The 12,882-nt window shown below is 39.3% G+C and overlaps 1 protein-coding gene across 4 annotated transcripts in view; it reads left to right on the top strand.

Moving 5' to 3' along the window:
• The window catches only part of LOC114874000 (FH1/FH2 domain-containing protein 3), a 151,161-nt gene that overhangs the window by 83,105 nt on the left and 55,174 nt on the right, over positions 1-12,882 (top strand). Inside the window, exon 1 of one of the 4 annotated variants that reach the window (XM_029182853.2) lies at positions 6,041-6,305. The exons of 2 other annotated variants lie outside the window; for them this stretch is intronic. In XM_029182853.2, coding sequence (XP_029038686.1) covers positions 6,292-6,305 — 14 coding nt within the window. In that variant the 5' untranslated portion in view covers positions 6,041-6,291. Of the gene's footprint in view, positions 1-6,040; positions 6,306-12,882 lie in introns of those variants that run through there. One more of the 4 variants, XM_029182855.2, reaches the window with a different exon arrangement.

Here is a 12,882-nt window from a genome sequence, read left to right as displayed (position 1 = left end):
ACATTTATCTCTAGAAAATTGCACTTCCTCGCCACAATGAGCGTGAAAAAAAAATCAATTTACCGTCCTCGATGGAAAATGCTTAAATTTGACTCTCGGCGCCCGTCAACGTCTCCTCTTCTTCCTCTCGGCTCAACAAGTTGCTCTTCTCCGCGTTTCTTCTTCGACCCTAGTCGCGACAGTTCTCTCTTTTAATCGCTCGAACGATTCAAACGTCGACTGTCATTCGAAGGCAAAGAAATTTCAGGTGAATGGGTAGCTGGGTAAAAACTAGTGGAGGTAAATCGTATCGAGCGGATCTTAAGGACAATGGCTGGCGTCGTAATGGACGCGTTAATGGCGCTGCATCCGGAACACGTGTTCCGCTAACCGGACCATCCGCGTCTTCTTTTGACACCTTCCACGTGTTCAGCCAGTGAATGCGCTTCTGCCTCAAACCGGAAGGAAAGACGAACGAGAGACGTTGACTAAGAATAGCTTCGGACGTACGTATCTCTGAAGTGCGTGAAATCACGTGCGGGAAGTGGCCTTGATACGAGATCATTGTGGCTCAACCATAATTATTCGATAGAAGAGAAAAAAAAAATTTCCATCTATTCCTGGCAGTGTTATTTGAAATTTTCGAAAATATTTCAAACATTTTTATTTTTACCATCCCTTCAACTTGCATCATTGCGAGAGCAAATAAATAATTGAAGGTTTAAAATTTTTATTCGAAGTAGATCGAACCGTGGAATAGAAATTTTTATTGAAAGTGGTATTTATAGTTTTGGAAAAATCAACCATTCTTCGTTAGAATAGCAATGTGTTTAGCGTAAGTAGTTCGCGAAGATTGATGGTGGTTTGCTATAACACAATACGCGAGATGGAGACGCAGTGATAAGTCGCCTAGAATCGAGACCCAAACGACCCATTGATATATCGTGGGCGAAGAACCACCTTTGTAACATCCTTGACCCAGACGTAACGCGATGGAAAAGTATTACACCGTTCCTGAAAACGGTAACTGTACAATTATCATCAGAATTCTGGGAAAGGTCGTGTAAAATCAGCTTGAGAACAGAATTCTTAATTACATTGTTTGTTTTTTATTCTTCTATTCTATGAGACGTCGTTATGATACTGAAATTTCAAAGTGATTAAGAAATACCAATCTGTTTCTTATTTTAATTTATGACTCTTTTTTAATTACCTTAAATAATTGCATTGAGCACATTTTTAGGGGAAATTTAAAGGAATTTACTTTATAAGATAAAGTATTTCTTAAAAGAATTTTTATTTTCTCCCTAAAATCTATATTTTCCATTTTTTTAATGTCAAGATCGTTGAAACTCGCCATAAGATAAAATTAGCTAGTTTTTTGTATATTTTTTCATTCAACAATTCATAAATCCGATTGAAAGAGGTTGTATTTGTTGAAATTTTTATTATATCCTGTACAGTGTACGCGATTAACGATCTTTTTCCGTCCATCGGCGGTAAAGAGGAATGGTAACAAAGAGGCTGAAGATCCCGATCAAAGTTTTATTACGTCCAAATCGAGAGGAAAGACGAACGATACCAGGCGAGTAATTTATGGAAGGGACTAGGATACAGATACATCAATGCCTGGGATTACAGCTGTCAAGTGATTAATTGTCGGTGTATTAGTTACCGCTAGTGCGTAACGGCGTCGATTAATTTCCGGTTCGACGCTTCTCTCGGTTCGACGTCCCGCCGAAAAACATGGCTCAGCATACTGTAAATGGCGAGGTTGAAATGGTAAACACGCGAACGACTGTGAATAATTGACGGCCAATCTTTCGATGCTCTGTTTAAGCAGAAGCTGTTGCAAACACTTCCTCTTGATCATTTGCAATATTTCTAATTAATTCTTCTCAAGAGACTGTATTCATTTACAAGCAATTTTTTCGATTGCAAGCATTTCTCGACTGACAGTTTACAAAATTTTGATTATAAACCATATGTTTATCGTTTATCAGCTAACGAACGCAATTGAGAGTCGACGTTGTTTTCGCCAGGGATTCCGAGAAACTCTGTTGTTTTCGTCTGGGTGATGCTTGATACCCTGGAATCGCGCGAAGTGGCTCTTGCTATTTATTTAAATCGAGGTTTCTCTGCTCGCCAGCTTGCTAAAGAGTCGCGTCTCTCACGAAGCAGGCTCGTTAAAAACAACTGAAACGTTTAACCACCTCCCCCTCGGGGAGGAAGGATGAGAAGCAACGGAAAACAATTACAGTGGCGGGTAACTTTAATGTTAATCCGTTTCGTCGAGTAGCAGCCAAGAGTTGAAGGCAGGTGCTACCGGGGAAATGTGGGTCAAAGTTTCGTGTTGTAAGAAAATAGCGTCGGTCGGATGCAAATCAGACGATAAGACGAATTCTGTCGCAGTTACAGCGATTCTTAATTTCATTTAGCTGTAGCATTACATCTTCTTAATTACTATTTTAAATTCGAATAGTTTGTCGCGTTTTTGTGCACTTGAAAAGTGGCGCGAAAATATAATTAATTAATTAATTAATTAATTAATATTAATCCTTTTCACTGCAACAAATAGCATTGGAACCTTGGTGGAGCTTCAGTCTGAGTATTTTTGAAAATTCACCTTGAAAAGGAGATTTCATTATTTATACACGTGTTAATTTAATTATTGAAGTTATGCTCACATATTATGGCACACTATATTTTCATATTAATTTTTGAAAGTTTCATAAAAATTTCATTGTTCTCGTGGTGGGTTATTGTAGCAAGTTACTTAGGAGGAAGTTCATAGTTCGCGAACCACGTGTTACCGGGTACTTTATATCGTACCAACACTGGGGAACACTTTTCCAAAGAGGGTAAAAGAAGTTTGACACGAGCTGCAAAGTGTAATCGTCTTTTGTGAACAAAAGAACGCTGGGCCGTCGACGTTCAAGCGGTAAATTATCAAAAACAATGAAGGAAAAAGGGTGTAGCCGACACTTGGACTGCGTCCAAAATAAGATCAAAAAACGAGAAGCTTCCTGGAAAGGGCGAGAAAAAAGGGTGGTTTAAAAGAATTACACGTAGAAAAAGCAGGTGATGAAATTTTAACTAGTTAAAAAAATTAATTAAATATTTTAAATAATCAATTCGAAAATTGCACAAATTATTTAGCTATGTTAATCAGTCATTTTATCAATAATTTTGTAAAGCATGATAGATCACCAATTTTCGTAAGAAATTAAATTAGATTATATAAAGGGTGATTATACAAAGGGTTAAAACTTGAAATTTTCAGAATGAAATTTTCAATCAGGAAAATAAATTTCTGATGATTGGCTGTTCTTCTGTCTTAATTTTTCCGAAATTGTCGCTCTATATCCGGCTCTCACGATGAACAACCAAGTCGGTTGCCGAGATAGCGGTATCCACGACGAATCATCCGTCTACAACAGAAACCTCGAGATACGTATCGCTCTATCTTGGCTAACAACCGAAGATTAACGAGTTGCTTTATCCGCGAACGTACAACAGTCTGCGTTAAATGAGCCTCTACATTTGTCCTTCTCCTTTGGAGGAGGAATTTCCTGCGGATGCTGGGCAGAAAACAAGATGAAGGGAGAGTTGTATGAACTGGACTTGGTCTCAATTTCATACTGATCGAAATGTTCCAATGATAAAACGAGAAATAGGTTGAAAATTTATTAAAGTAGCTACTGTCGCGTTTCTTATTCCCTGGTAGCATAAAAATAAAAAAAATATTAGTATCATTTGCAACAAAATTTAACTAATTGCAAATTTTATAATGATGCTGTTCGATAGTTATTGGACATGACATCATAATTTCTTGTATGTTTAAAAACAAAATGCAGTTTTATTGATCCGCATTACCATTATAGATTTTTTATGTCGTTCACATTAGCATAAAGAGATTGCAAGATAACAGAATTGAGTGTTTCAGAACGTAAAAATATAAAAAGCCGAATAAATAAGGACGAATAAACATTCCACTTTTCTGCGAAACGTTCATTTTTTTCTCAATCTACTGCGATTCCAGGAAACGTCCTGTTACATATCTTCCAGAAAAACACGATTTCTCGTGTTAAAGTTGAATTTACCCAGTGCATGGTTTTCCTAAAGAAGAAAATATTGATTTCTGGAATTCGATGCTTACCAGAAGCATAAAACCCGTCGAGTTAAAAGAATATTCATGGAAATGAAACTTTTTTATAACTTTCTTAAATAAAACTCAAAGAAGGGTAACAATGATTCAAGGCGAAAGGCAATGTACATTAGACAGGAAGGTATAGAAAGTAGATCTCGTTGCAGAAAAATATTTCTCTTTCAAGAAGTACTAATTAAGTTTCATTGGTGGATCAGCATTGAATCGTACGTTCGTTCAAGTGGTACGATAACGGTGCACACGGAGGGCCTCGAAGATATTCTTCCGGTTCTTTTCTGATCAATGCTCTCGAAACTGGGTCGCCGATCGAATGAATTTTTGACGAACATAAATAGCATTGACCCCCCTGTTGCACATTTGTATTCGCTCGAGTCAGAGTAACTCCAAAGGTGCATTTATTTCTCGTGAAAACTCTTCTTTACTTCAGCTTCACCGTTGAAACATTCAGGCACATTATTCTAATTAGACATACAATTCTATAATCCGGGGGACCTGTTGCTATTTAATATAAAAATTGAAATTTTTATCTTCATCTTTTGACATCTTACTATAAACGTCAAAATGCATCAATTTCTTTATCTTTCTTATTCCGTTACTCTGCAACCAATATTGGTACCAATATCTGACGCGATATTTAATGTTGCAATTTTTTGCTCGATCTAACTGCGATCTAAGATGAACCGTGTTTCATGGTCGATCATGCCGTGGTCTCGATTCGAAAAGCTAAATTGTTAGGGAGTTGGCGCCGTGAGATTGCTCGACCTCGACGTACCCTAAGGGCCTTGCAGTGAAATTGCATGCGTAATTACTGGAGCGTGGACGATACCTAGACTACGTTGCATATCCGTGTTAAGTAAATTAAACGCTGCCACACGGATATTGTGTCCCCTTATTCTCTGCTACGCATGATACAGAGCCGGGTAAATTCGAGTATGGGCTTGCACAGGATCAGAACTTTCGACATTGATCTGAGGATAGGAGAGAGTTGATATTTCGAATTATTGAACGTTTACGCAGCGATGCACCGGTAGTCTACAAACATTATTTACCGTTCTGCTTGATTAGCTACAAAAATGTATTTGTTTTCCTTTTTTAGACGGCGTGCTCTTTATGTATTCTCTTTGAATTAGCTTTTGAGAGAGAAATTTATTAAAATTCTCAAATGAATATATATTTGATTTTCTAGAATAAATAATATTGGAAAATATCTGAGAAAAGTTCTTTTGCAATTAATTTATAAAAACAATGTATTACGATTGGTCTGATATATCCTCGATCTTTTTCACTAATTTCCATAAATTGAAATTAAATTAGCTTTTGAGAGAGAAATTTATTAAAGTCCTCAAATGTATACATATTTGATTTACTGAAATAGATAATATTCGAAAATATTTAAGAAAAATTCTTATCCAATTAATTTATAAAAAATAGCAATGTATTACATATGCTCTGATACATACATGTTTTTCACTAATTTTTACAAATTGAACATTTCCACATGCCCCTATATGGCATGGATGTTTTAGTTAAAAATATGTATGCAACAATCAGTGCAAGGGAAGGACAAAAAGCCTGTGCCCAACGCCTTCTCGCGGCATTCCGCGAATCGATTCATTAACGCGCCACGCTTCGGCTTATTCATTCAGCATACCGAACCGTTAGCCTGTTGCGCAATTCCGTCTCCACTTACACTTTTGGCAAGACGACGACCGTTCACCGACTAAACCCTCCAGGTGGATTTCCCGCGAGCAACCCACACGTGCATCGTGCACCGTGCACCTCGTCGAAGCGAGTGCACGCGTGCACCAGGAGGGAACGCACCAACGCGTGTATATACGCGTGCATTAGCGACCAGTCAGCGTTTTGATCTCCCACCAGTTTCTATTGTGGCGAATGCGGGGACCAGGCTGGCCACCAAGCCATCTTGGTAGCAGCCAGTCGTTGCCTAGACCTCGAGAACGTCGCGAGTCTTCTCCTCGGGCTTCTCTCCTCCGATCGACCTTCTTCGAGTATACGCGATCGTGCTCCGATGTTTCTTCTCGGTGATGCGTCGTATTTGTGCAGTGCACGCTGTGATTGAGTAACAGTGACCCATCAGTGCATCGTTGTCTTTTGGTTATAGGATATGAGACTGCGACCACGGGATGCCACCTTACTGGTAATTTTATTTGTATTTATTTTCATAATATTTCGATAGAGCAGGTAAAGTTTCTATGGAAAATTTCGTGTGTTTTGTAGCTTTCGCTTTTGAGGATTCAAGGATCTTTGTGTTGAGAGCTGAATGTTATTTCGAGAGGCTTCGTGCAAGAGGAAAATAGAAATATTTATTTTATATAAGATATAGAAAGGACGTTTTGCAAGAGATGGATGTTTACAACTTCTTTGAAATTGAATTCTGGTTTATAATTCAAGAAATCGTGTTAGTTTATATAATTTATTTTTTCAAAAAGTTGCTTCATAATGAACGAATTTTTTTTCTCTTGCACGAAGTCAAAAAAATAGAGCGTGCATTTAAAATTGAATTTAATGAAAATGAACTTGAAATTAAATTGAAGTTCTAAATTACAAGTTGATTGTGGATTTGGCAGGCATTAAAGTAGAATAGTTCCACTTGAAGTATACTTGTACGGTGCAACGTAAGAATTAAAAAACAGAAACGTTGGCAAGAAATTCCCTTGGTGTATCAAAGGCCAACTAAGCTCTTGAACGATATTCCCACGGAATTATGCGTGAAATATTCCTTGCCGCGTCTCGAGCAATTATTCAGGAAGCACGGGGCGAAACGGTTCGATGGCGCGGCCCCGTCTGCGATGCAACAGGTGCAGCGAGTGCAAGAGTGCATTTGAATAATTGGAACGAACGAGCGAATGGTTGCGTTGGGGTATCTCCACGAAATCGATCGGGGTCCAAGTGAATTCTTCGTTATCTCCTTCACCAATCCGAGTATTCATAATTCTTCTCATTTTCGAATCAAAGCTCGAAGAATCATCAGTGAAATTATCGTGGTATCTCGTGAAATTCTACTTTCTTCCTTTCTTCTTTGCGAAGATCGCGTTTCGTGGAAGTAGCGTAACCGGGTTGTCTAATTTAGACAAATTAGTCGATTCGCGATTCTATCTCGTGTAGATCACTCGTTTTTTAATTAATTCACTGACAACTATAATTTGCAGTATGTTTTCGAGAAGCAATTTTCTTGTATTAGGGAAAATTTCGAAAATTTTATGAAATTTCTAAAGGTTTGCTGAGAAAACATTTCGAAAGGAAAGTTCTCATTGTGTCAACCCTTTGGATCGATAGCTGCTGACGATTCTGACGAAACGGTTCGCGATCCAAAGACCAGCGATTGTTCGTATTCTTCACTTTCACTCGCGCGTGTTTCGTTGACCACGAACCGTGACTCGATCGGTCGTAGAACACGAGGAACAACGGACGTTCGTTTCCTTCAGGGTCCGTCGTAACCTTAGCTATTCTGCGACGTGGCGAAAACGGAAGGGAAGCGTGCCGTCACGAGCACGCATCGATCGGTCATCGATCAAGCCGTGAATTCCGATGAATCGATGGAGAACGAGACGGGTTCGAGCAACGATTTGGTTGCATTTAAAAGATCGACAACGCGATGACGGTTCTCACGTGGCTTGAATGACTATTGATGCTCGCTTGATGAAATACCAATCGTTTTCTGGTTAGTTGCTTGATGGATCGCCCATGTAGTCGCTAGGAAAAGGGAATAAATTAGAGCTCCCAGTTTGGATCGTTAAACCTTCAAGTTTTTCCGACTTTCAGGAATAAGGTTTGCTCATTTACTATTCTATATTGACGTTTGAGATTCGCTCTAATTATCTATTTTATCATAAGAACTTCTTAATTTATATATCAGTCATTTCATTTAATCGCGTTACATTTTCTTAAACTATAAAATAATTAAAAAAAAAAATAACGCTGTTCAAATCTTTCCTTCTCTTTTGATTTCCAATTATCTGATTACATCATTTAAGGCGCCAGTCAACAGAGGCCTCGCAGCAGTTAAGGTATTAAACAGTCATAAATCATCACCCGAATGATCCATGCTTCTGAAACTTCCCAACCTTCGATGATGATCAAAATCAAAGTCCATTTTTCATCGTCCAAGTTCGCCACCTTGGCTCGAATTTTATTCCACCGAAGAGATACCGATCTGTCCCCTCTGTATACGATAAATTGAAAACTCTAATTAGCCCGTCGACGACGTTCTAACTCTGCAAGCAACGACTAATTATACGAAGGAATTAAATCGACCGCGTAAAAGCGCGGACCGCAAAGAAATATGCGTGCACGCGGTTTATACGTCCGCGTTCTCCTAGCCACGACCGAGTGTCGTCGATTTAAATACCGACGGACCAATTAGAGGGGTTAATTCCCAAGTGATTTATGGCCTTAAATGGGGAGACAGAGGTGACCTTACTAGCTTAGAATTCTTGCGTAATCGTTCAACGTTCATCGGCGTCGATCATTTGACTCGTCCCCTGTTCTGGACCGAATTGGCGGATGTGGCGAGAGAACGAAATGGTAATTAATTCGTCGATGTTGGAATTATAGATAGACCTTGCCAGAAGTTGACCGGTTTATTACCTACACCTCGAAGCCGTCAACGTCGACGACGATCTCCGCTGAATCGTTCGAAAACCGTAAAATCCTGTTCCCGGGTCTAGTGACTCAACTCTTGGCAGAACTTACACGCACATTTTATTTCTGTGCTTTGTTGTTTAGTCGAGTTTCTTGCATAATTCCGTGGAAAGATCGAGTATGTTTTCAAAGAGGCTGCATGAGAAGAGCTACCCGAATAGAGAGCGTTTCGTAAGAGAATTGTGTGTTGGATATTGATACGGGATAACGTGGATTTATGATTGACATCTTAATTTTCATATGACAGGTGTTGAATTACTGTTACACCATCAAATTTTAGGCAATTGAATTAGTAGAAGAAGAAAAGAAAAAGTAAATCTCGAATATCATCAGCATCGCACCGATACAGTAGTCTCTTGATAAGTTTCCGCTCGTTAACTGTCCGCAGAGGCCTATTACCAATACTAATCTCGTGTCCTCAGCTCATTGTGATTTGTTAGAACTTTTAATTGTGGAAATATTCCGTTATGCTTATCTAGTTATTTTTCCAACACCTTATTATACGTTAGTGTTATGGTAGAACCATTCGTTAAATTTCTGTTTTCCCATCAATTTTCTTCCCCTCAACTCGAGTGTGGTAAGCTACTAAAAGTCTACCGTAATGTAAAATACCAAATCGAAATTTTAAGTATAAAAATTAATCGATCCTATGCTTAGTAATTAGTATTCTAATATGTCTGATTTCAAAGGGATACAAAAGATGGTGAGTTATGGACGGTTAAAAGAATTCCAATATCCTTGTTCGTATAAATGTGGCCGTGATTCTCGAAATTGTTAGAACGTCAGGAATTCTACAGCGGGGAATTGGTCGTTTTTCTCGATGGTCGTAATTCACACGGTCTTCTAACATTTCTCTAGATGTAAAGTGACCATCGGGGTGGCAATGGCCAATTGGCTGTTCCATCTGCGACAAAGTGTTGCCGCTTGGCCCGGAATCAAGACACTCCACTGAATTCCCTTGTAAACTCGTTGTATTCAAATAAACACGTGGACTTATCACTCGGAATCTCGATACATGAGCTTTACTCAAAGCATGTTATAATTTTTTTCAATTTTCAAATAATTTATTTTTAAGAAACATGAAATACTAAAGAGCTAAATCTAATTTGAACGTGCTGAATGATCGTAAACTTAATCTTCATATAGATCCTCAAATAACAGGGTTAAAGACAAATGTAGATGACTTTCAGTAGCATGTGTTTAGCGTGACTCACATTCGACGTAAATTTAGCTTAGCCTTAATTCAAACTTAATCGGGTACTTGGATTCGGATTTAATTTCAAGTCACTCTTCAATTTAACGTTAAACTTAAGCAACAAATGAAGCAGGGGCACATTTTATATAGAGCTTGAAAGAAGGGCCATCAATGAGAATTGAAAAATACACGTTCTAAATTATTATGTATTTAACATGTATTAATTAAATTTACCTTATTTTTTTTTCATTTCAAATAAGAACAACTCTTATATGTTGTATCTAACAATGTTTATTTATAATAATTCTGATTGATTTAGCATGATAATATAAGTACTCTGACGTAGAGGAAGAAATTCTTGAATATCAGAGTACTCGACGTTGGAAATTTCTTCCTGTTCGATGAGTTTCAAGCGGATTCATTATAGTCTCTGATAGCCCAATTAGGTTGCGATCCTCGAAACTTTCAACCGCTCGACGTAATTCCATTTCGTGCAGCTTGCCTTCTCCGTACCTTGACAGCTTGGCATTTTTAATGACAAGCGAAATTATACTCGACCCGTCCGAATGACCCGTTTGTTTCCTGTATTTCCATTGAGAGTTCTCGTTTCCATGGAAAATTCTGAAACGGGGACGCAGTCATTTCGATTAATTATAGGAAAGGCGAATTGGATCAAGGTCATTTCGCTTGTCGCGAGAACTTTTAACTTACTTGCACCTAGTAGTTTCCCAGAAGCCGTAATTTCCCAGAATTTTGTATTAAAATGATTTTCATGAAACCTTGAGCTTCAGTTTGATGTACCCCATAAGTAATATATTTATGTCATCGAATCATTTCAAAATCCAGCCTTTGATATGTAAAAACCTGATGTAAAGCTAAATATGTATTTATTAATTGTTTGAATTAATTTTCCGAGGAAAACACGGTGTAGAGTCCTTCAGCTTGTTATCTCTTCATCTAGTCCAGTGTCACCTAGATGCTTGGTATCTCGCAACAAGGTCTGGAAGAGCCATTAAACGCCACTTCATAACGCTCGAAAGAAATTGGCGCGCGTTAAGCCTCTGGATGCGAGAGTATCGATAATCGGTATCCGGTTGAAACTTCGCAGACTATCGGTCGCCTCGTCGTCGTCGTCGTCGATTGAAAAACGCTTCGAGCCGGAGGGTTATCGCGATGAGCCTCCCTCCTGCTCCTTTTTCCCTCGGTCCGGTTGTTCCGTCCTCTCGGAGTTGCGATTAATGCGCCATTAAAAGAGATTGGAAATCCTTTCGCCGGGGACTTTCGTCGCCGTGTTCACGGAGCGACGACGACGACGACGACGACGACGCCGACGACGGGGACGAAAGTTCCCACAAGCATCGACACCGTCCAGGATTTTGCATTCCATTTGCAAGGGAACGTTTCCCCCCCGGTTGCTTTTCCTTCTCCCGCGGGTGCACTCGGTGCCGGCGAGCTGGCAAGCGACGAGAGAGGCTGAGAGATCGCATTTACATCGAGTTCCGGTACCTCGAGTCGATCTCGAGGACGGTGCCGGTGCTCCGCGATACGATCGGCTTGTTTTTCCGGGCCAACCGTTCCATCGTAGACCGCTCGAGTTCCATTCACCACTTGGAGTGCCTTTGCGAACGATCCGTAGAGACGAGCCCCCGGAAGAGGTCGAAAATCGAGTTACGAGCTGCTTGCAGGATTTAGAATCACGGAGATTTGAATTTCGACGGGAAAGCCTAACGATGCCGGTGGAAAAACTGTGCCGAGAGACGGAGGGTTGTAAGAAAAAAAGAAGTCGAGTGGATTCTAATTGTTTGGGATACGAAGGATTTAGAATTGCGAGAATTTGCAATTGTGGATAGAGGGTTGAAATAGGAACGTAGAATTTCCATTGTACTCGTTCGTCCTTTATTATAGTCGCATCTTTCGAATAACATTCAAAATTTCCATCTTGATTACCGCGAGATTAAGATTCTACTTAGGTGGAGCAGGCGTTCGTTCGCGTCTGTCGACGTCTCTTCTCGAGCAATTATTATAGAACAATACAGGGCAATTACGAGGCAGGAGGGGATCGAATACAATGCGAAGAAAAGAAGACAGAAATGGTCTGTTTACGTGGAAACGTAGACGAGCAAGCGGACGCCGGGAAGCAGTCAGTCGACATTGAACTTGGCCCCGTGCCGGAAAGTTTTTAATTTATTCGAGCAACCTCTGGTAGCCGGCTCTCTTAAGCGAAACCGACGACCCGTTCTAAGGCTTCTTTTCCCTCGATTCTCATGGAAATCGTTTGTTTACGGAATAGTCGGCTGAGCCGCGAGGCAAGTGACGAGGATCAAAAGTTTGCATCCACGGGATGATTTCGGGATCGCTTAAAACTTGGTGATATTTTTCAATCGCGAACGGGAAACTTGATAATTCGAGTATTAACGAGTCGTCTTTAATCTCTCGTGGAAATGGTAAGTTCGGTTTGAAGAACACCGCTACGTCGAAAGAGGGTGGAATTGTTTGGAAGTTTGATGGTCTCTTGGTACGCCCCGGGTATTTAAACCTAGAAATATCGATCTTCTATGTGCGTTCCTTTCCATTAACGTTTTTTTGGAGAATTATGGTAAAATTTATATTATTGTCTTCACAGTTTGTTTTCTGTGCTCAAAAAGGAGACTGATTAAAATTTTATTACATTTCTTGATTAAATAATCATTACCCTAATGAGGAGACGAAAGTGCACTTCACTATGTAACACATTAATTAATTACAATGTATTTTATTCAATCATCTTAAAGTACATAGTTACAAATATTTAAGATAAATGACATGTAACAAACAATAATTTGTAATGAATTATTTACTGCTATAAATTATTTTCTTCCTATCCATCTGATTCAAAGAT

Source organism: Osmia bicornis, chromosome 4, assembly GCF_907164935.1.
Source record: "Osmia bicornis bicornis chromosome 4, iOsmBic2.1, whole genome shotgun sequence".
In the NCBI taxonomy this organism is placed as follows: Eukaryota; Metazoa; Arthropoda; class Insecta; order Hymenoptera; family Megachilidae; genus Osmia; species Osmia bicornis.
This window is presented reverse-complemented; position numbering and strand designations above follow the sequence as displayed.